Here is a 20284-nt window from a genome sequence, read left to right as displayed (position 1 = left end):
CATAATTTCATTGTCAATGAAGAAATAACCTGACGGCAATAATTTTATAGTATACTGAAGACCCAAAGGGTTAAGTCACATGCCCAACATCATACAGCCAGCCAGGACTTAAATCCAGGCACCAAGTTCCAAGTATATCCCATGGCTTCCTACATTATAGAGTGGTTGGGACAATTAGAATATCTATGAATGATTTATGTACCTGACACAAAAAATATCATTTGCTGCCGTTATCTCATTTTGACCTTTATTAACAACATTTTTGTTGAGCTCACAAGGGCAAAATAGAAGACAGGAGCTTGGGGAAGTTGTGTAAGTTGCTCAATCCCCCCAGACTATGAACGCCTTGGAAACAAGGGCCATTCTCTTACTTACATGTCTGTAGTATTTGATTTTTTGGCACAGAGTAGATGTTAATATGTGCAAGACTAAACTAGCTAAAACTAGCATTCAAACCCATTCTCTTTGATTAAATTCTTTCCTCAAGAGGTCTTCAAAAAGTTTCTGAAAAATGCATATTATGAAAAATCTATTTGTGGATTTCAGAATGAACTTATTTTTAAATTTTGTTTCTCATGAACTTTCTAAAGTACCCTCATGCCTGAGTTTGCATTCATTTATTCTTCAAGTTTAGAGAAATGACCAAATAGTCAAACACCTATGTCAACATCATTGCTAGCATGCCTAAGCTGATCATGAAATGCAAACCACCAATTCTAACTTGTGTTTGAGAAGGGCAGTCCATTCATATTTATTGTAAATACTTGAATAGTCTCTTTCGAGAAGAGGTGAGCATTAAAATGCAATTGAGAGTACCAATTTTCTTCCATGCTTTATATATTGAAATCCTCTCATTCAAATCAGGTTTCCTCTTTATTGCTGCAATTATAAATCATTGCCAAAATGAATGATAATTGTGATGACATAATTTTATGTTAAAAAAACTAACAAAGTTCAATTAGTTAAAATTAGGACAAAAGGTGGGCAATTAATATTATGTTAAATAGTAAGCATGCTACCTAGTTTAACTGTGGAAAGATCCTCTAGCTACATAATTATAAATTATAAAATATAAATTAAAAGTATAATTATAAAATTTTCAAGTTATAAAAATTAGAATCATAAAACTATAAAAATTTCAATGATTATACAAGACAAAAATCATACAGATTATATGTCTAACCATTACAGAATTGTTTGGTATGGTAAAATTTGTAACAGCAGGCAAAACGAACATCAGGATTATTGCTATGAAAATTTTTACTGGATTTTACATGGATTTAAGACTTTCAAGCAAAAAAGGTTCTCTTTTCTGTGCCTTCAATCTTGTGAATATGAGTGATAATCAGAGCATCAACTTTGATGGTGCAAACTTTCCCAAGGAGGAACAACTCCAAAGTCATGCTCAACAACATTAGATATCAGACTCAATAAAGGACCAGAAGGCTTGGCAGACGACAACATTGCTACAGAAAAATAAAGTCTCGCCTTCACTGACCTTAGCTGCAAGTGAATTTCTATTTAGTGTGAGATTTCTCACTGTAGAGGGACCAGGAGCTATCAAACAGTTGATGGCACTCAAATTGCTGTTTCTTCACCATAACATCGGATTGGAATCTAACTATTGCTTTTTTTTTTTATTTCCCCACACAGAATGCTGTAAAAATCATAAAGTTTTTAGGGAAAAGTGATGATTTGTGTATGTGTCCCTTTTATAATGGCCTGTTTGACCTCAGCTACCAGCCTTCCACAATCAGTGAGGATATGCTCTCTGCCAGCCCAGTTGTACTTGGCCAACAAGCAGGAAAAACCTGCCAGAGAAAGTGAGAACCCTTGCTAAAGGCAAGGGTCGGGATGGATTTGCAAAGAAAGACTCTTTTGTTCTCTCTGCTTTAGTGGACATCTTCCCAGTTAGTAAACAAATCTGCCTCTGAAAATGGATTCTCTGATGCCTGAATGATCTTCCATTGGCATACACTCACATAACACCCAGGGCAGCCTTTTGGAAAGGGACACAGATCAGGTGCAGCCCTACATTGCCCAGTTATGGCAAGTGACCCCTGCTGGCTCTTCCCATTAGCTCCTCTGACCCCAGGTCAATTGGGTGCCCAATTCTTGTCCATTCTGACTTGGACCAAAGTGGAATTCTCTTTCTGGATCTTGCTGTCTCCTGTGCCTAAGGGACAAGTAACTTCTATTTAGATCCTGATTACTATGCTATCATTAACCTTTATGTGTATGAAAAACTCCACTAATGTGTGCAATTGCTTATATAATCACGTTTAAGTCTTTAAAAAGAAAAGTTGCCAAACTGTGACTATAAACACCAAGAATTCAATTTTACTGCCAGCACCATGCCGTAGCTGGTAAAGCCACTGCCTACAGTGCCGGCATCCCATATGAGTCCCAGTTTGAGTCCTGGCTGCTCTACTTCTGTTCTAGCTCCCTGTTAATGAGTCTGGGAAAGCAGTGGAAGATGGCCCAAGAGCCTGGGCCCATGCACGCATGTGGGAGACCCAGATAAAGCTACTGGATCCTGGCTTTGGTCTGCCCAGCCCTGTTGTGGCCATCTGATCGCTTCTTGGCCTTTTGGCTAAGATCAAGTGTCGTGGCCATCTGGGGAATGAACCAGTGAATAGAAAATCTCTCTCCCTCTCCCTCTCCCTCTCTCTCTCCCCCTCTCCCTCCCCCCCCCCGCCTCCACCTCTCTATAACTCCACCTTTCAAATAAATATTTAAAAAAACAATTTCATAAAAATAAAACAAAACCAATATATTTAAAAAGAAAAATAAAAGAAATGTAACAAACTATTATCAAAGTTTCAATTTTTAAAAAATATCAATATGGTAAAAATTAATTATATCACATTAATTCTACTTCAAGTTTTCTTTAGCTTGGAAAATTCAACCATACTTGTTCATTTTCATGGTCAAGGCTTAAGCTCAAAATGAAACCACAGAACTTGATATTTTGATATTTAAAACAGTGGTGATAATCACATTCTTGTCCTCTGGTGTTACTGAATTTTTTACACCTCTATGTGAACGAGTTGTCTTGCCAAATGGGTGGTTCATACCAGGAGAATAGGGACTGTGTTTTATCTATCTCTATGTTCTCTATGAATTCCAGGGCAGCACTTGGCCCAGGGTAAGCCATGACTATTAGTTGATTGTTAGGTTACTAGGGACAAGAACATCCAGTTAGCTTAGCCAGCATTCTTGGTTCCTATGTGGTTAAAATGGCAAGTCCTCTCAAGTCACATAACTCTGAATTTTTATCTCAGCTATTCTGGACTTTCTGACATCCCAGACCTGGGAAAATTGTCAAACTTCTCTGATTACCTATTCCTCATCTCTGTAAAACTATCAGTTCACAAGGACATGAGAAAATTTAATGGAAAATGCATGCAAAACAAATAACACTCATAATGGTCTCCCTCTCTCCCTCCCTTCTTTGCTTCTCTGTGTTGCCTTTTGCTATTATCCTGTTAAGAATTTTCAAATAAAGAAGAATCTCAAATCAGTACAATTTCTTTTTCCCCACAGAAGATAGACTTGATAGTCTTAGGTTGTTGATAACCTTTTTTTTTTTTTTTAGATTATTCGAATAATTGAGCAGTAGATCTGTTTGGGGAGTGTGAGAATAAAATACCTCTGTGACCATGAGAATGCAGTTTTCCCTGGGACTGGCTAGAGGCTCTTACCAGAGTCATCAGATGCCTTCAACTACAGATTTAATTCCAAAGTTCTAATCACAGCCCCTAGCTCTAGCTTTGGTCATCACTTCTGAATGAGCCTTGTGGTCAGGATTGAATTCTAGGTCTCCAAGAATTTCTAACACTGTCTTCATTCATGTTTCCTTTATGAATCCTGGTCACCAGGGCATCAGTTCATCCCTTCAAACAATCTCAGAGAGTGTCCAGGCTTGTCTTGCTCCCCTCCCCCTCCATATACAGTGATTTCCTCAGTAGCAGGATTTGGGAGAAGTCTTATATCCATGTGTTCTAGGAAGACTTATCTCTTTCCAACTTGTGATACCACTCAAAAGTTAATGAAGGACTCCTCCAGAACTCCTTATACTCCCCAAAAGATGATTATTAGGAGCCTTAGTATCCCTCACTTCACCACTATAAATTAATATACAAGTCCTAAGAGGCATGTACTCCAAAAGAACTGAAGACCATGGGAGCAATCCTATCATGACCTTGATCCATGCTCACGCACCATCTGGCCCAATCTTCCACATCTTCCTGGACACCCCTAACTCTGCATCCTCTGGAACTTGTGCACTGTCACCACCAAATTCCCTTTATCCTAACCTCTTCACTGAATACCCCTTCACATCTTCCTGTAATTAAAATAGCTACCTATGCCATTCAGATAAGCTGTGGCCTGCTTTTATGGCATAAATTTCTTCTATGCTTTTCATTGCTGCTCTCAGACCTTGTTTCTTCTGTCCTTTTAAGCAAATGTAACCATTGATATCCAGGACATTCATACTTACTTGCTGAAATTTTTAGAACGGTTTTCCCATGTCTTCCTGTAAGCTTTCATTATCAATAACAGAGGGCCAACCAACCCCAGTGCACTCAGGAAAATGACCTGGTCACTTTCAGCAATCTTTCCCTTCACTTGATTCTCTGGTCATACTTTGTCATTGTAAGAGATGACTCTCAATTTCAAGCATCCCCTGTCACCTCTATTCTATGCACAGACTTTGCACAGGCACCATTTTCAGCTCTTCCATTGTATCACTCCCTCAAACTGACAACACACTATGATATAACCCATCTCAGTTATTCTCCGTGGACCCCTCGAAACCCCTTACCAACTCCTACCTTTGCTTTCTATTCAATAGATGATAATTCCAATATTCACATTTTCCAAATCTGGTGCTGCCTCTAGCTTCCAAGTAGTGTACTTACATTGACATGACATTTCAACTTGGATATTTGTAGATGAACAATAGTGCTACACTAAATTTCCCATTGTTTCCTTGGGTTCTATTTCCTTGACATCTGATTGATGCCCCACATACCTGCTCCTGTGTCCCAGCATCCTACATCTCAGTAATGACACCATTATTTAAGAAATTGCTCAGGCCATGAACTTAGGAGTCTTTATCCCCTATTCCCTTCATATCTCACATTAAGCTATTAAAATTAGAAGACAATTCTTACAAGATAGCTTATGATGTCAACCACCTCCACTGCAATAAACTTGATATGAACCAGAACTTGTAGTCTCACTAAGACCACAGCAAAGACTCCAATGTGTATGAATATCCATACTCCCATTTTCTTTATAACCCATTCAAATCAGTATCTTAGTGACTGACTCTAAGTTCTCATAACTTCAGAATTTTCAGCAGCATTTGATGTAGTTGATCACTTCTTAATGTAAATAATCTTTCAATTCTTTAGGTCATTTATTTATTTGAAAGGCAAAGTTACGGTGTGGGGGGCATAGAGAGAACTTCCATCCACTGGTTCATTCCCCAAATGACCACAATGGCCACAGCTGGGCCTGGCCAAAGCCAGGAGCCAGGAACTCTGTCGAGGTCTCCCATGGGATGGCAGGGGTCCATGTATTTGAGCCATCTTCTGCTGCTTTCCCAAATGCATTAGCAGGGAGCTGGATTGGAAGTGGAGCAGCCAAGACTTGAACCAATGCCCATATAGGATGCCAGTATTGCAGGTGTCAGCTTAACCTGCAGGGCCACAATGCTGGCCCATTAATTGGATTTGAATATATTCTTTATGATTTGTTCCTCCTTTGCTCAAAGATTTTTACCTCTAACTCTTTAATGGTCTCCTTTCCAGTGCCTAAATTTTGAATGTTTTGTGCCCCAATCTTCAGCCTACTCTTATCCCTTCTACCTACATGCACTCCCTTTGTGAGTGTGGACTTAATTGCTCCTCTGTAATCCCATACTTCAGTGTACATCATGATTAAGATATTTTTACATTTCTTTGTAAGTCTTTGTTTACACTTCTTTTTAATGACCCTGGAATTTTCTTCAAAACAGAGATTTAGCTCTTACACTATAATCTCAAGAAAAAGATACTCATTGTATGTTTGTTGAATGAATGACTGCTTAAATGAATACCAGAAAAGAGATAAGAAACATCAAAACAAATCTTGTTATGTAATATTTAAGGATGGTTTGGTATTTAGCAGTTAAACAACTTATCAGAAGTTCCAGCTACTATACCTCTACTGGGAATAGGTATACACCATCATAAAACAATGTATTATAAATCTGAATTTTAAAATGCTGAGGTTATAGACACACACACATACATACACACACACAGATGCATTCACACAGAAAATCATTGCCCAATTCAAAGCAAAATTTTCTGAGTAATCACTTGATGCTTATTTCTGCCATTTAGACTAAAAGTGAGTAAATACCTTTTTTACTTTCTCTTCGTTTCCCAACAGATAATAAGTTAATAATTAAGAAAGATCTTAATCTATCAGCAAGCAAAGAACTAATTTATTTTAATTAATCAACAAATAGTTATCAATTAGTGGTATGACATTGGGCATGAAGCTTCAAGTTCCCTAGGAATATAATTTCCTTTTGCATAATATAATAGAATTGGATGAAATGAGATAATTCCATAAGTTCATTATTCTGTTTCCAGCCTCCACATAGACTGTTTAATATTTGGCCAATGGAGCTCAGATTTTTCCAATATTCTGAAGTTATATTCATCAAATTATAAAAATAGGAATAATAGAATACTGTTCCTACCACTCATAGAAAACTACTCAAAAAAAAAAAAAAAAAAAAAAACAAGCTACAAAGTCAAGCCAGGAACGCCCTTCTGCTCTCCATCCCTATCCAAGTACTGAAGCCCCACAAACACTTAAAAAGATTTCCAAATGATTCAGTGAAGTAGAGGCAGATCCTGGGGAATAGAGTGTTCTGTCAACACTCTGCTGGGAAGAACACACAGTCTGTGATGACTTGTTCTGTGGGTGGCTTCCTCCCACCACGAAATATGTGAGGGGTGCTCACTCTTGCCATTTAGGAGCAAGCTGGATTTAAAGACAAGGCAGTTGTGCCCAAGATGAAACTCAAAGTTAGTCTTCTTGGACTTAGAGTTTTCATCTCATGCTGGCGAAATTCAGCAAAAGACCATGAATTAAAGGACCATATATATAGCTTTCTGGAGACTAGAAATCGCTTCAAGGCAGTTGAAGTTGAATCAGCTGACTCATCTACTACCAGCCCTATTGCAGGCTCTTTCCAATTCCAAAGGGATTTTTCTTTCTTAATGATTTAGTTTTTATCATTTCTACTTTTGTTTTCTCAACTTGTGGGGCTAGAAAATGAAACAGTAGGGGTTATCTGTGTCCTAGCTCTCCTTTTCCACCTCAACACCATTACAATCCAAGTTCTTCATGTACAAACATATTCTGAATGACCAGAGTAAATTGTTCCCAAACTCATCCTACTCTCTGATACCACAGGATGCATATCCTTCCTAAAGTACCTCCCTCCTCTTCACTAGTTCTGTTTCCTTGAACTCAAATAGAAATTTTTCTATTAAATCTTTTTTTTTTCTTCCTAAAAGATTTATTTATTTTTATTTGAAAGTCAGAGCTATGGGGTGGGGGGAGGGAGGGAGGGAGGGAAGGAAGGAAACTCTTCCATCCATTGGTTCATTCTCCAAACAGCTGCAAGAGCTGGGTCTGGGCCAAGCTGAAGTCGGGAGCCAGGAGCTTCTTCCAGGTCTCCCACATGAGTGGCATGGCCTCATGCACTTGTGCCATCCTCTGCTGCTTTTCTCAGGCCATTATCAGGGAGCTGATTTGGAAATGGAGCAGATGGGTCTCAAACCGACACTCATACAGGCTGCTGGTGTCGGCCTTACCCTCTATGTCACAACACCAGCCCTGAACTTTCTCTTCTTATCATGCTCCTCATCTCACCCCAATCCGTTTCTGATATTCATAACAAATTGTGCAATCCCTCGTTGAATGACTTATTTATACTTCTGCCTTTCCTACCCACTGAACTCCTTGAAACCAAGGATCATGAAATTTTCTTGCATTCATGGTACTTTTTTCAAGGACACAGATTGTAAGTGATGAGCAATAACTGTTGAATGAAAGAATACCGACTTCTTAGCTTGAACCTTATCTGTGTTCTCAGTAGGTAGGAATTGTGACTTACTCATCTTTTCAGTTTCAGAGATGTTAGGCACAGTACCATGCACTAGAGGTTGCTTTTAAAAGTGCATTGTATGGCATGGAAAGCCAAGACACTGTGGCAAAAAAAAAAAAAAAAAAAAAAAACCCTGCATGAAAGATCTCTGTGAGTGAGAGCCCAGTGGAAAGAACGGGCCATCAAAGAAGGAGGTACCTTTCTTTGAAGGGAGGAGAGAACTTCAACTTCGACTATGACCTTGTCTAAATAAGGTTGGAGTCAGAGAACTCAAAAGGCTTCCATAGCCTTGGCAACTCATGTCAAGAGCCTAGGGTGATTACTGATGCCATAAACAAGAGTGTCAATTGTTAAGTCAACAACAAGAGTCACTGTGCACTTATTCTCCATGCAGGATCTCTGTCCTTAATGTGTTGTACTATGTGAATCAATGGTATAACTAGTACTCAAACAGTACTTTACACTTTGTGTTTCTGTGTGGGTGCAAACTGTTGAAATCTTTACTTAATATACAATAAATTGATCTTCTGTATATAAAGATAATTTAAAATGGATCTTGATGTGAATGGAATGGGAGAGGGAGCGGGAGATGGGAGGGTTGTGGGTGGGAGGGAAGTTATGGGGGGGGGGGAGCCATTGTAATCCAAAAGCTGTACTTTGGAAATTTGTATTTATTAAATAAAAGTTTAAAAAGGGGGAAAAAAGAATAAAAGTGTATTGTATAACGGGCCAAATAAACATATAAATAAAGGGTGAGCTTTTGGTCTATAGTTAAGATGCTGTTTGAGACAATCACATCCGACGTCAGTGCCTGGATTTGAATCCCAGCTCTACTTCCCTTTTTTTTTTTTTATTTTTGACAGGCAGAGTGGACAGTGAGAGAGAGAGACAGAGAGAAAGGTCTTCCTTTTGCCGTTGGTTCACCCTCCAATGGCCGCCGCGGTAGCGCGCTGCGGCCGGCGCACCGCACTGATCCGATGGCAGGAGCCAGGTGCTTCTCCTGGTCTCCCATGGGGTGCAGGGCCCAAGCACTTGGGCCATCCTACACTGCACTCCCTGGCCACAGCAGAGAGCTGGCCTGGAAGAGGGGCAACCGGGACAGGATCGGTGCCCCGACCGGGACTAGAACCCGGTGTGCCGGCGCCGCAAGGCGGAGGATTAGCCTAGTGAGCCGCGGCGCCGGCCCCAGCTCTACTTCCGAGTCCAGTTTCTGCCTAATGCAGTCCCTGGAAGGCAGAAATTGATGATTTCAATTATCCGGGTCCCTGACACCCATGTGAGAAACCTAGGTTGAGTCCCTGGTTTCCAGCATTGGCCTGACCCAGGCTTAGATGTTGCTAGCATGTAGGGAGTGAACCAGCAGATACATCTCTCTCTCTAGCTCTGTTTTTCTGATCCAATGTTTGTTTCTGTTTCTCTGCTTTCAAACAGATAAATAACATCTACTAATTCAGTTTAACTAAATATTTGTGTGTTTGCTATGTACAAATGATCCCCAAAGAACTCAAAGTTGGTTAAAAGAAATGCTACTTATTAACTGGGTAATGAGGCAGATATATAGAATATATATCTATATATCGTCTTCTAAGAACGCAGCCATCTTGGAAGCAGACCCTTAGTATGCTGATCTTCGACTTCCCCACCTCCAGAATGGAAGGAAGACTGCGAAGATGGAAAATACACTCTTCTAAGGTGCACAGTGGAGTTTTCCAGAGGTTGTGTGGTACATGCCATCACAACAGATGGTGTGACATACATCATCCCTGCAGAAGCAGAAATGAGAATCCACCGGTACCCACTAAGTCAGAGACTGGTACACAGGTACGACTGTGCCACTCTTGACACGCAGAATGGACAGTGAGAGAGACAGACAGAGAGAAAGGTCTTCCCTTTCCATTGGTTCACCCCCTAATGGCCACTGTGGCTGGCGCACCACGTTGATCCGAAGCCAGGAGCCAGGTGCTTCTCCTGGTCTCCCATGGGGTGCAGGGCCCAAGCACCTGGGCCATCCTCCACTGCACTCCTGGGCCACAGCAGAGAGCTGGACAGGAAGAGGAGCAACCGGGACAGAATCTGGCGCCCCTACCAGGACTAGAACCCGGTGTGCCGGTGCCGCAGGTGGAGGATTAGCCTATTGAGCCGCGGCGCCGGCCCAGAGTTTTCTTTAGATAACAACCTTAAATGTGAAACAATACAATATATTTAAAAACCCCAACCTGGCTAAAATTAACTGATTTCTCTGATACAGCTCTCCACTCACCCACAAAGAGCTGATAAGACTGGAGAAAGACACGCAAGTTCGCTGAGAAGTGTCACTTGAAATGTATGAGTATTAATTTGAAATGGATTCATAGGGAATCTTGGCAGTCATAATCTATTTCTTTAGATAATAAGTATAAACTCTCTCCTGTGTCCTCAAATATGCAACATCTCTTCAATCCTGAATCTCGACTGATGATTTAATTTCCACTTTCAACAACTGTTAACTGCACATCCCATCTTTTTTTCTTACTACTTGTTCATGGATAAACAGTCTACTATGAAGGCCAACGCTTCCTCTGAAGCCCACCCTCTTTCACCTACTCAAAGACGGGCTCCAAAAAGTCCCCCTTCATCAATTGTCCTCTCTACCAGAACATTCCTACAAGCATAAAAATATGCTATTTCTCCATCTTAAATTTTCTCTTCCTTTAAACCCACTTCCAGACATAACCTTTCTTTTCTCTCTGCTATAACTTCCTTCAAGGCTGTTAGACCACTTCCAATTCTTTCCTCCCATTTTCTCTTAACCTCACTATATTCATGCTTCCCCAAACTATCTTTGGCAAGGTTTCCCATGACCTTCACTTTGCTAACACTAACGGCTAATTCTCAGCACTCCTCCATCTTTCAGATATATTTAACTACTGATCACTTACCCCTCCCTGAAGCACCTTCAACATTTGGTTTCCAAGACACCTGACTTTTCTGGTATTGCTTTTACATCATTTTGAATTTCTCACTCCTGTTTGATAATGGTCCTCATTTCTCCAACCTCCTAAAAGTGAAAGACTGAACTCAGGTGTTAAGTCACTTCTCTCCTTTACATCACACTCATTTGCTTATTTAGTCTAGATTTTAAACACCATTTGTACCTTAAGACTCAGATTTCTAACTCATGACCTGACTACTACTGCGAACTACACACTATACCCTGAAGGACACTCAGGTCCAAAAGGCTCCTCAAACCTTCCACTTTGATGTCTCAGGGACATAGGAATTGTCTTCAAATAGTTCAAGGAAAATGCATATTGTAAAAAAAAAAAAAAAAAAAAAAAAAAACCAACAACATGGATTTCAAAAAATGGCTCCAGTCATAAAGCAATGTTGAAGAACAGGAAATGTTGAATAAAAGGTTTTGATCAAAAAAAAAAAGTGAGTATATACATATATTCACACATATATGTAATATATATATTATACATTTTAGGGTAAGTACAAAAAAAAAACTGTTCCCAATTATTAAAAGAGTAAATTATTGATTTGGAGGCATAGCCTTGATTTTGGATGTTGAATTTGGGATAATTGATAGGAAAATTTTCCAAAGTAACTGAAATCAGATGAACAATTACAGCATACATTTCAACAAAGCAGCATTGGCTTTGTCACAATTAAACCTATGTTCTTTCATATTAGCTTAATGAAATCATGAGTTATCTGATAATTATTTCTCTTAAGAAAATTTCAGTTGAGTTCTATCACACCTTCTTTCATGTACATTAGTATTGTCTTTAAAAAAATGATAGTTCAACTAACAGTCCTTAATATGATGAAGAATATTTACAAAAATCCTGCAGTAAACATCACACTTGGAGTCAGAAATTAGAAGTTGCACCATTCAAATCAGGGGCAAGACAAGCAGTCCCCTCTTACCACCCCTTTCCAACATTGTGCTAGAGGTAAAATAGATCCGTGGAACAGAATGGAATGCCAAGAAATATACATAAATATAGACAACTGGGCCGGCGCTGTGGCTCAACAGGCTAATCCTCCGCCTAGCGGCGCCGGCACACCAGGTTCTAGTCCCGGTCGGGGCGCCGGATTCTGTCCCGGTTGCCCCTCTTCCAGGCCAGCTCTCTGCTGTGGCCCGGGAGTGCAGTGGAGGATGGCCCAGGTACTTGGGCCCTGCACCTGCATGGGAGACCAGGAGAATCACCTGGCTCCTGCCTTAGGATCAGCACGGTGCCCCAGCCGCAGCGTGCTGGCCGCGGCGGCCATTGGAGGGTGAACCAACGGCCAAGGAAGATCTTTTTCTCTCTCTCTCTCTCTCTCACTGTCCACTCTGCCTGTCAAAAAATATGTATATATATATACATATATATATATATAGACAACTGATCTTTAACAAAGGAACAAAGGCAATACACAGAAGATGGACTTTTCCATAAATATTGCTAGAAATATTGGAAATTATGTGCAAAAAAGTGAATCTAGACAGATTAATGCAAATGGATCACAGACCTAAATATCAAATACAAGACTAGAAATTTCTAGAAGGTCACAGAGAAAATTTAGATGATCATGAGATTGATGATACATTTTTAGTAATGATAACAAAGAAACAATCCATGAAAGAAAGAAATAACAAGCTGGGTTTCACTAAAATTAAAATTTCTCCTCTGTGAAAGACACTCCTACTATCAAAAAAGGATGGAAAGATAAGCCTTATATTGGGAGAAAATATTTGTAAAAGCTGTATCTGAGAAAGACTGTTATCCAAAATGTCCAAAGAAATCTCAAATTTAGTGATAAAACCGAATGACTGAAAAATAGGGCAAAGGCCAGATACAATATCTCATTAGAGAATATATACAAATACAGGTGTCAACTGAGCATACGAAAAGATGCTCCACATTATATGTCATCAGAGAAATGCAAACCAAGACACCAAGACACCCGGGACTGTGGCGTAGTAGGTAAAGCTGTCGCTTCCAGTGCCAGCATCCCATATGGGCACCAGTTCCAGTCCCGGCTACTCCACTTCCAATCCAGCTCTCTGCTATAGCCTAGGAAAGCAGTCAAAGATGGCCCAAGTCCTTGGGCCCCTGCACCTGCATAGGAGACCTGGAAGAAGCTCCTGACTTCCGGTTGGCTCAGCTGCAGCCATTGCAGCCAACTGGGGAGTTAACCAGCAGATGGAAGACTTCTCTCTCTCTCTCTCTCTCTCTCTCTCTCTCTCTGCCTCTCCTTCTCTCTCTGTGTAACTCTGACTTACAAATAAATAAATAAATCTTTTAAAAAAATACACCAATGAGATGCCACCAACACCTATTAAAAGGATCAAAAATCCAGAACACTAACAATATGTGCCAGAAAGGAGGTGGAGAATAGAACCTCACACACTGCTGGTGGAAATGCAAAATAGCACTGCCACTTTGGAAGACACACATTTTCACTCTTAACACACACTTCAGCAGTCATACTTCTTGTTATTTACCTAAGAGTTGAAAACTACGTCTACACAAAATTTTGCACATGGGTATTTATAGCAACTTTATTTATAATTGCCAAGACTTGCAAACAACCAAGTTGCCCTTCAGCAGGTGAATGAATAAACACACTCTGGTTTATGCAGATAATGGAATATTACTCAGAACTAAACAGATATAAGCTATCAAGCCATGAAAAGTGGAAGAAGTAAATTATTAAGTCAAAGAAGCCAGTCTGAAAAGGCTATGTAGTGTATGATTCAACTATATAAGATGCTGGCACAGAGAAAACAATGGAGAAATTAAAATATTGGTAGTTTCCAGAAGTTGGAGGAAAACAAGTATGAATTGGGTGAGTAAGGAGGTTTCTTAGGGCAGTGAAACTGCTCAGTGTGTACATTCCAGAGATCATACAACATCCAGAGTTTAATGATGTATTGTGAGTGATGATGTGTCAATATAGGTCCATCACCTGTAATAAATGTGACATTCTGGAAGGGATGTTGATAATGGCAGGGATTATACATATATATGGGCAAGGAGTATATGGGGAGCTTCCAAACATTCATGAATTATACACATTATGTTTTAATTCTATTGTTACACTAACGTTTTTGGAGCTCCTTCATATGGAAACTCTGCCTTCCACTCAATTTTTCTTTGAACTTAAATCTGCTCTAAAAAATAAAGTGTGTGTGTATAACTGGTCAAGCAACTCACTTTAAGATCTTCAAGTGAATAAATCCCAAGTTTAAAAAATATATTGCTATACAATAAAAATTGTATCATACTTCAGTCCAATAAGAAACCATCATGATGGTAGATCTCTTAATTACATAAATAAGAAGGTTCTGTATCCAAGAAAACAAAACAGCTGGAAATAAGGGGCAGACTTCAGGACTTCAGCAGCTCCTGTGTCTAATTCATCGTTTCTATCTATATTACTTACAGAGGCAAATTCTAGCAGTATTTTTTCTCTGTCACCATCAGAGGTACCATCATCCTCCCTCCCTTCTCTTCAGGATCATAGCCATAACATCTCAGGGAATGGAGAAGGGAAGAGATCTTATTCTTTACACATGACCACAGGAATGATATTACAACTTTCTGCCTTATTAACTACATTGGAGAAAATTAAACCTGTCCTAGATAAAAATCCACAGAAACAAATACAGTTTATTTAAAAACGTATTTATCTATTTTCAGTTTATTTGAAAGACAGATGGAGAGAGAGATTCTACATATTCTATCTTCTGGTTCACTCCCCCAAAGCTATCAACATCCAGAGCTAGGCCAAGCAAAGCCAGGAGCCCAGAAGTCAATCTGGGTTTCCAACATGGGTGACAGGGACCCACGTATTTGAGCCATCGCCTGCTGCCCCTCAAGATGAGAATGGGCAGGAATTTGGATTTGAAGCAGGGGAGTGGGAACTTGAGTCAGACATTCTGATATGGGATGCAGTTGTCCCACGTGGTGCCACTGAGCCAAATGCCTGCCCCTCTAGTAGACAATTGAGGCATTGTTGAGGATTCCAGCATTAAGGCCATTGAGCTGTGGTAACCATAGAGTGCTTTCCAAACTTGAGAATCTGTCCCTAAGAGTCTCATCTCTCAGTTCAGGGAAATAATCCTAAATGTAGGCTTACTTTTTAATACCTCAGTTTTATGCCTACAAGCCACCACCTCAGCTGCAGGATTTGGTTAAGAGTGAAAGAGAAGAGGTCATATTAGTTAAGTTCCTGCTACATATATTTGCTTGCTTAAAATATCTTTGCATAGCCAGTCATTGTCCTATGTGACCTTCCAGTAACACGTCTCTCCACTCCTGCCATTCCTGATGACACAGGTTTTAGTCATCAATTGTATCAGTGAGTTGAACGTTTTTCCTTATTATTGTGGGAGATTCTGAAGTGCATAAATAGAAAAGGGAAATAGGTATTAACAGGCAATTAAATAGCAAGGTAGGTAGCGCAGAAACATAGGCAGATATATATATATATATTATATGTATAACATATATATTTTATACATTTTTTTTTGATAGGCAGAGTTAGACAGTGAGAGAGAGAGACAGAGAGAAAGGTCTTCCTCCCGTTGGTTCACTCTCCAAGTGGCCGCTATGGCTGGCACACTGCACCGATCTGAAGCCAGGAGCCAGGCGCTCCCTCCTGGTCTCCCATGCAGGTGCAGGGCCCAAGCACTTGGGCCATCCTCCACTGCCTTCCCGGGCCACAGCAGAGAGCTGGACTGGAAGAGGAGCGACCGGGACAGAACCAGCGCCCCAACCATGACTAGAACCCAGAGTACTGGCGCCACAGGTGGAGGATTAGCCCAGTGAGTCGTGGCGCCAGCCTATATATATATATATATATATATATATATATATATATATATTTTATATATATACATCGACAACACTCTGGTCAGTGGAGCACTTTGTCCATATGACGGTACAGACCACATGTAGTTAATAGAATGAGTGGGTGTCTAGCAAAACAATCTTTGCTGGGTGGCACAGGGTTGGAGTCTGGGCAGTGAAGGGTTAGGATGTAGAGTGAATAGGGTGTTTGCAAACAATGAGGGAATTTTCGTTTATAAGTAAAAATTACAAACAAAGCTTAGACACCCTTTTCTCTCAATGATAAAGGAATTGAGTCCCTGGCTCCTGCCTTCGACCTAGTCCAGACCTAAACTACCTACTTGAACAATTTCTAAGGTCAATACAGGACATTATTCTCTCCTAAAAGATAAGGATTAATCTGAAATTCTAGGAATAATGAAATATTTAAGATCAGTGACAATTCTCCTGATAATATACAGATATGCAGATAATATGAATAATTTTTATAGCATGCACTTAAAAAGTTAGATAAAAAAACAGTTCCTTGGGAAAATACATTATACCAAAACTGATAAAAATGAGTAGAAAATCTGTAGTATTACAACAGAAAATTGGAATTCATCATTGCAAACTTCCCAGAGAGGAAAATCCAGATACAGATGTCTTCACTGGTGAATGCTTCCAAATGTTTAAGGAAGGAATTCCACAGTCTTCAACAAACTTGTCAAGAGCATACCAGGAGGGATGATATTCAGAAACACTAATGAGAACAATTTACCTTGTTACTAAAATTTGATAGGAATTTTATAATTAAGAATAAATGCTGGCTGGCACCGTGGCTCAACAGGCTAATCCTCCGCCTTGCGGCGCCAGCACACGGGGTTCTAGTCCCGGTTGCCCCTCTTCCAGGCCAGCTCTCTGGTGAACCAACGGCAAAGGAAGACCTTTCTCTCTGTCTGTCTCTCTCACTGTCCACTCTGCCTGTTAAAAATTTAAAAAAAATAAAAATAAATAAAAATTTAAAAAAAGAATAAATGCTGGCCACTCTCTCCTTGTTTGAGGCAAGTTTCATTGAACGCTGGTAGACATGTAGTGATTATGTTGACTCTTGCTTTCTCCTTTTAAGGCTTGAAATCTAGTATCAAATAATTTTCAAGCATGATGTAATAGACAACGAAAAATTTTAATAGACTACTACACTGAAAAGTTTATAGTGAGAAATAGATATACTTTTATTTTTTTAAGACCTTCAATTTTCATCCTTGGATTAAGTTGCCTGATTCGGCAAATAAAAATACAGGTTGCTAACATTTGAATTTCAGATTAAAAAGCCAAACATTTTTAGCATAAGTATAGCCCACTTATTATTTGGGCCATACTTATACATAAAATGCTATTTGTAATTCAAATGTAACTGGGTATTCTCCATTTTGCAACCCTATCCCTGAGTCAGCTCTTTCCACTCTGTTCAAAGGAGACAGTTTCTCTGCTATAGCCTGTTCCACCTATATCAACCAATCACCCATGGCTCCAGCACACCAAACTCAGTCTTCACATTTAGTGAATTCACTAATAAATTAAAAATGCAACTCTTTAACTGCAACTTAACAAATTAGACATCCATTAGGAAGTAAAAACCAATTTTTTTTTTAAATCAGTGAAAATACAATTTGGGACATGCTCAATCTGACTTACCCCACATGGTGGAGTTAGAAATGTGCCAGGGGATTCCAACACAATCCCTTCAAGATTGCATGTACCAATGCCATCTCACTAGTCCAAGTGATCAATTTCAGTTCACAATTGATCACACTGATAGGTCTAAGAGTCAAAGGGATCACACAAACAAGACTAGTGTCTGCAAATACTAACTGATAGAATAAAAAAGGGAGAGAATGATCCAACATGGGAAGTGGGATACACAGCAGACTCATAGAATGGCAGACGTCCTAAACAGCACTCTGGCCTCAGAATCAGTCCTTAAGGCATTCAGATCTGGCTGAAGAGCCCATGAGAGTATTGTAGGCATGGAAAGCCAAGACACTCTGGGAAAAAAAAAAAAAAAGAGGACCTAAATGAAAGGTCTCTGCAAGTGAGATCCCAGTAGAAAGAACGGGCCATCAAAGGAGGAGGTACCTTTCTCTGAAGGGAGGAGAGAACTACTCTGACTATGACCTTGTCTAAATAAGATCGAAGTCGGTGAACTCAAGAGACTTCCAGCCGGTGCCGTGGCTCAACAGGCTAATCCTCCGCCTAGGGCACACTGGGTTCTAGTCCCAGTCGGGGCACTGGATTCTGTCCCAGTTTCCCCTTTTCCAGGCCAGCTCTCAGGTATGGCCCGGGAGTGCAGTGGAGTATGGCCCAGGTGCTTGGGCCCTGCATCCCATGGGAGACCAGGAGAAGCACCTGGCGGCCATTGGAGGGTGAACCAACGGCAAAAGGAAGACCTTTCTCTCTGTCTGTCTCTCTCTCTCTCTCACTGTCCACTCTGCCTGTCAAACATAAAAAAAGAGGCTTCCATAGCCTTGGAAACTCATGACTAGAGCCTAGGGAGATTTCTGATGCCATAAACAAGAGTGTCAAACTGTTAAGTCAACAACAGGAGTCACTGTGTACTTACTCCTCATGTGGGATCTCTGTCCTTAATGTGTTGTCCAATGTGAATTAATGCTATAACTAGTACTCAAACAGTATTTTACACTTTATGTTCTGTGTGGGTGCAAACTGATGAAATCTTTACTTAATATATACTAAATCAATCTTCTGTATATAAAGATAATTGAAAATGAATCTTGATGTGAATGGAATGGGAGAGGGAGCAGGAGTTGGGAGGGTTGTGGGCGGGAGGGAAGCTATGGGGGGGGGGGAAGCCATTGTAATCCATAAGCTATACTTTGGAAATTTATATTTGCTAAATAAAAATTGAAAAAAAGGTTTAAAAAAATCAGTGAAAAAGATACAAAAGTCCCAAGATACAAAGAACAGCTACAAAAGGAAGGAAAAACACAATTTCTCCATTACTCCTGACACATTGCTTGAAATGGTGTTCAGAAGTAGGGGACATATCCTACCATTTGAACCTAGGGCATTTCCATCCCCTGTGTTTTAGAACTATCTGTGTTAATGGCAGACACCAAGGCAGTCACGAGCTTCCTGAAATCACCCAGGCCAAGGTCCATGACAATTAGATCACTTCACCTTATTGCTAATGGTTTTTCTTCCTAGGAATCACCCAGTCACACAGCTGCAGGTAAAGCAGTTTCAGAACATGCTGTAGCTGCCCTTTCATTCCAACTGAGAGAAAATGAGAGCAGAGTGAATACCCCCTCCCACACCAGGCTAAAGGGGAAAAGCAAACCAAGTTGTGGGAATTACTGTAACACCATAAAGGAGTCTCAGCAGAGAATTGACCTTGTCGCTTGCTGTAGTTGTTGTCCAAAGGATTTGTGAAGTCTTCGTGCCTTCCTGTCTGTCACAGCTGCTAAGACTAAAGGGCCCTTGTGACCACAGGACTGGGACCCGGGTTTCTGTCTGCTATAAAAGCTGGGGGGCACGGGGACAGTCTGCTTGCTAAGAGCCCTGGTCAAGCTGATTCTCTCTGTCCTCCCCTCTAAAGGGAGCGAAGCAGCAAGGCAGTGCAGGGAGTTACTAGGAACAAATCTCAGGCTCAGAGGAAGAGTGAGGAGTGAACACAAGGGTTCCAGTTGTGTTTTTATTTCTATGGAACCTCCCCCTTTAATGCCCTTCGACCTGTTGACAGTGGCGTCAGTTCTGAAAGCAGGACTGGAATGCTCTTCTCTGAGGCAGTGGAGCAAACCTGTCTGTATTTGGTTACCATGGTTATGGTACCCTGTGTTACCAACCCAGTGATTTGCATTGCAAACCATTATTGGAATTGAGGTCAGCAGAACTTGATACTCAGGGTGGAGAGATTCAGTTCACAGGAACTTCAACTGGAAAGTTCAGAGTGGATAAGACAAACCTGCACAGACCTCCTCAAGCCCATAAAGGGAGACTGCACCTTAAGGGCTACAAGATGCCGAGCTTTCTTTTCCTCCTGGTTTGTGTTAAAGCAGACCAGAGGATGCAAGTCAAGGGAGTGCCCGTTTCCCATCTCTCGGCATCAGAAGCAATGGGTGGCAGGCCTATTAATGGCTGATCTGTACAGTGATCTGCCCTCAAGGAGACCCAACGGGCCAGTCCACTGCAGTGGCTTTCAATGTGGTAAGCCTGGGCTTCAGCAGAAGTCAGCTTGTGAAGAGCCCTGGCAGCTCTGCCAAGAGTTGGATCACTG

At 40.5% G+C, this 20284-nt stretch overlaps 1 protein-coding gene across 1 annotated transcript in view; it reads right to left on the bottom strand.

Moving 5' to 3' along the window:
- The window catches only part of ITPRID1 (ITPR interacting domain containing 1), a 122032-nt gene extending 102155 nt beyond the window's left edge, over nucleotides 1-19877 (bottom strand). The window contains exon 1 of the mRNA XM_062178545.1: nucleotides 19402-19877. Coding sequence (XP_062034529.1) covers nucleotides 19402-19877 — 476 coding nt within the window. The remainder of the gene's footprint in view (nucleotides 1-19401) is intronic.
- Between the last annotated feature and the right edge of the window lie 407 nt (nucleotides 19878-20284).

Source organism: Lepus europaeus, chromosome 20 (assembly GCF_033115175.1).
Source record: "Lepus europaeus isolate LE1 chromosome 20, mLepTim1.pri, whole genome shotgun sequence".
Classification (NCBI taxonomy): Eukaryota; Metazoa; Chordata; class Mammalia; order Lagomorpha; family Leporidae; genus Lepus; species Lepus europaeus.
Note: the sequence above shows the minus strand (reverse complement) of the source record. Positions and strands in the feature narration are given on the sequence as shown.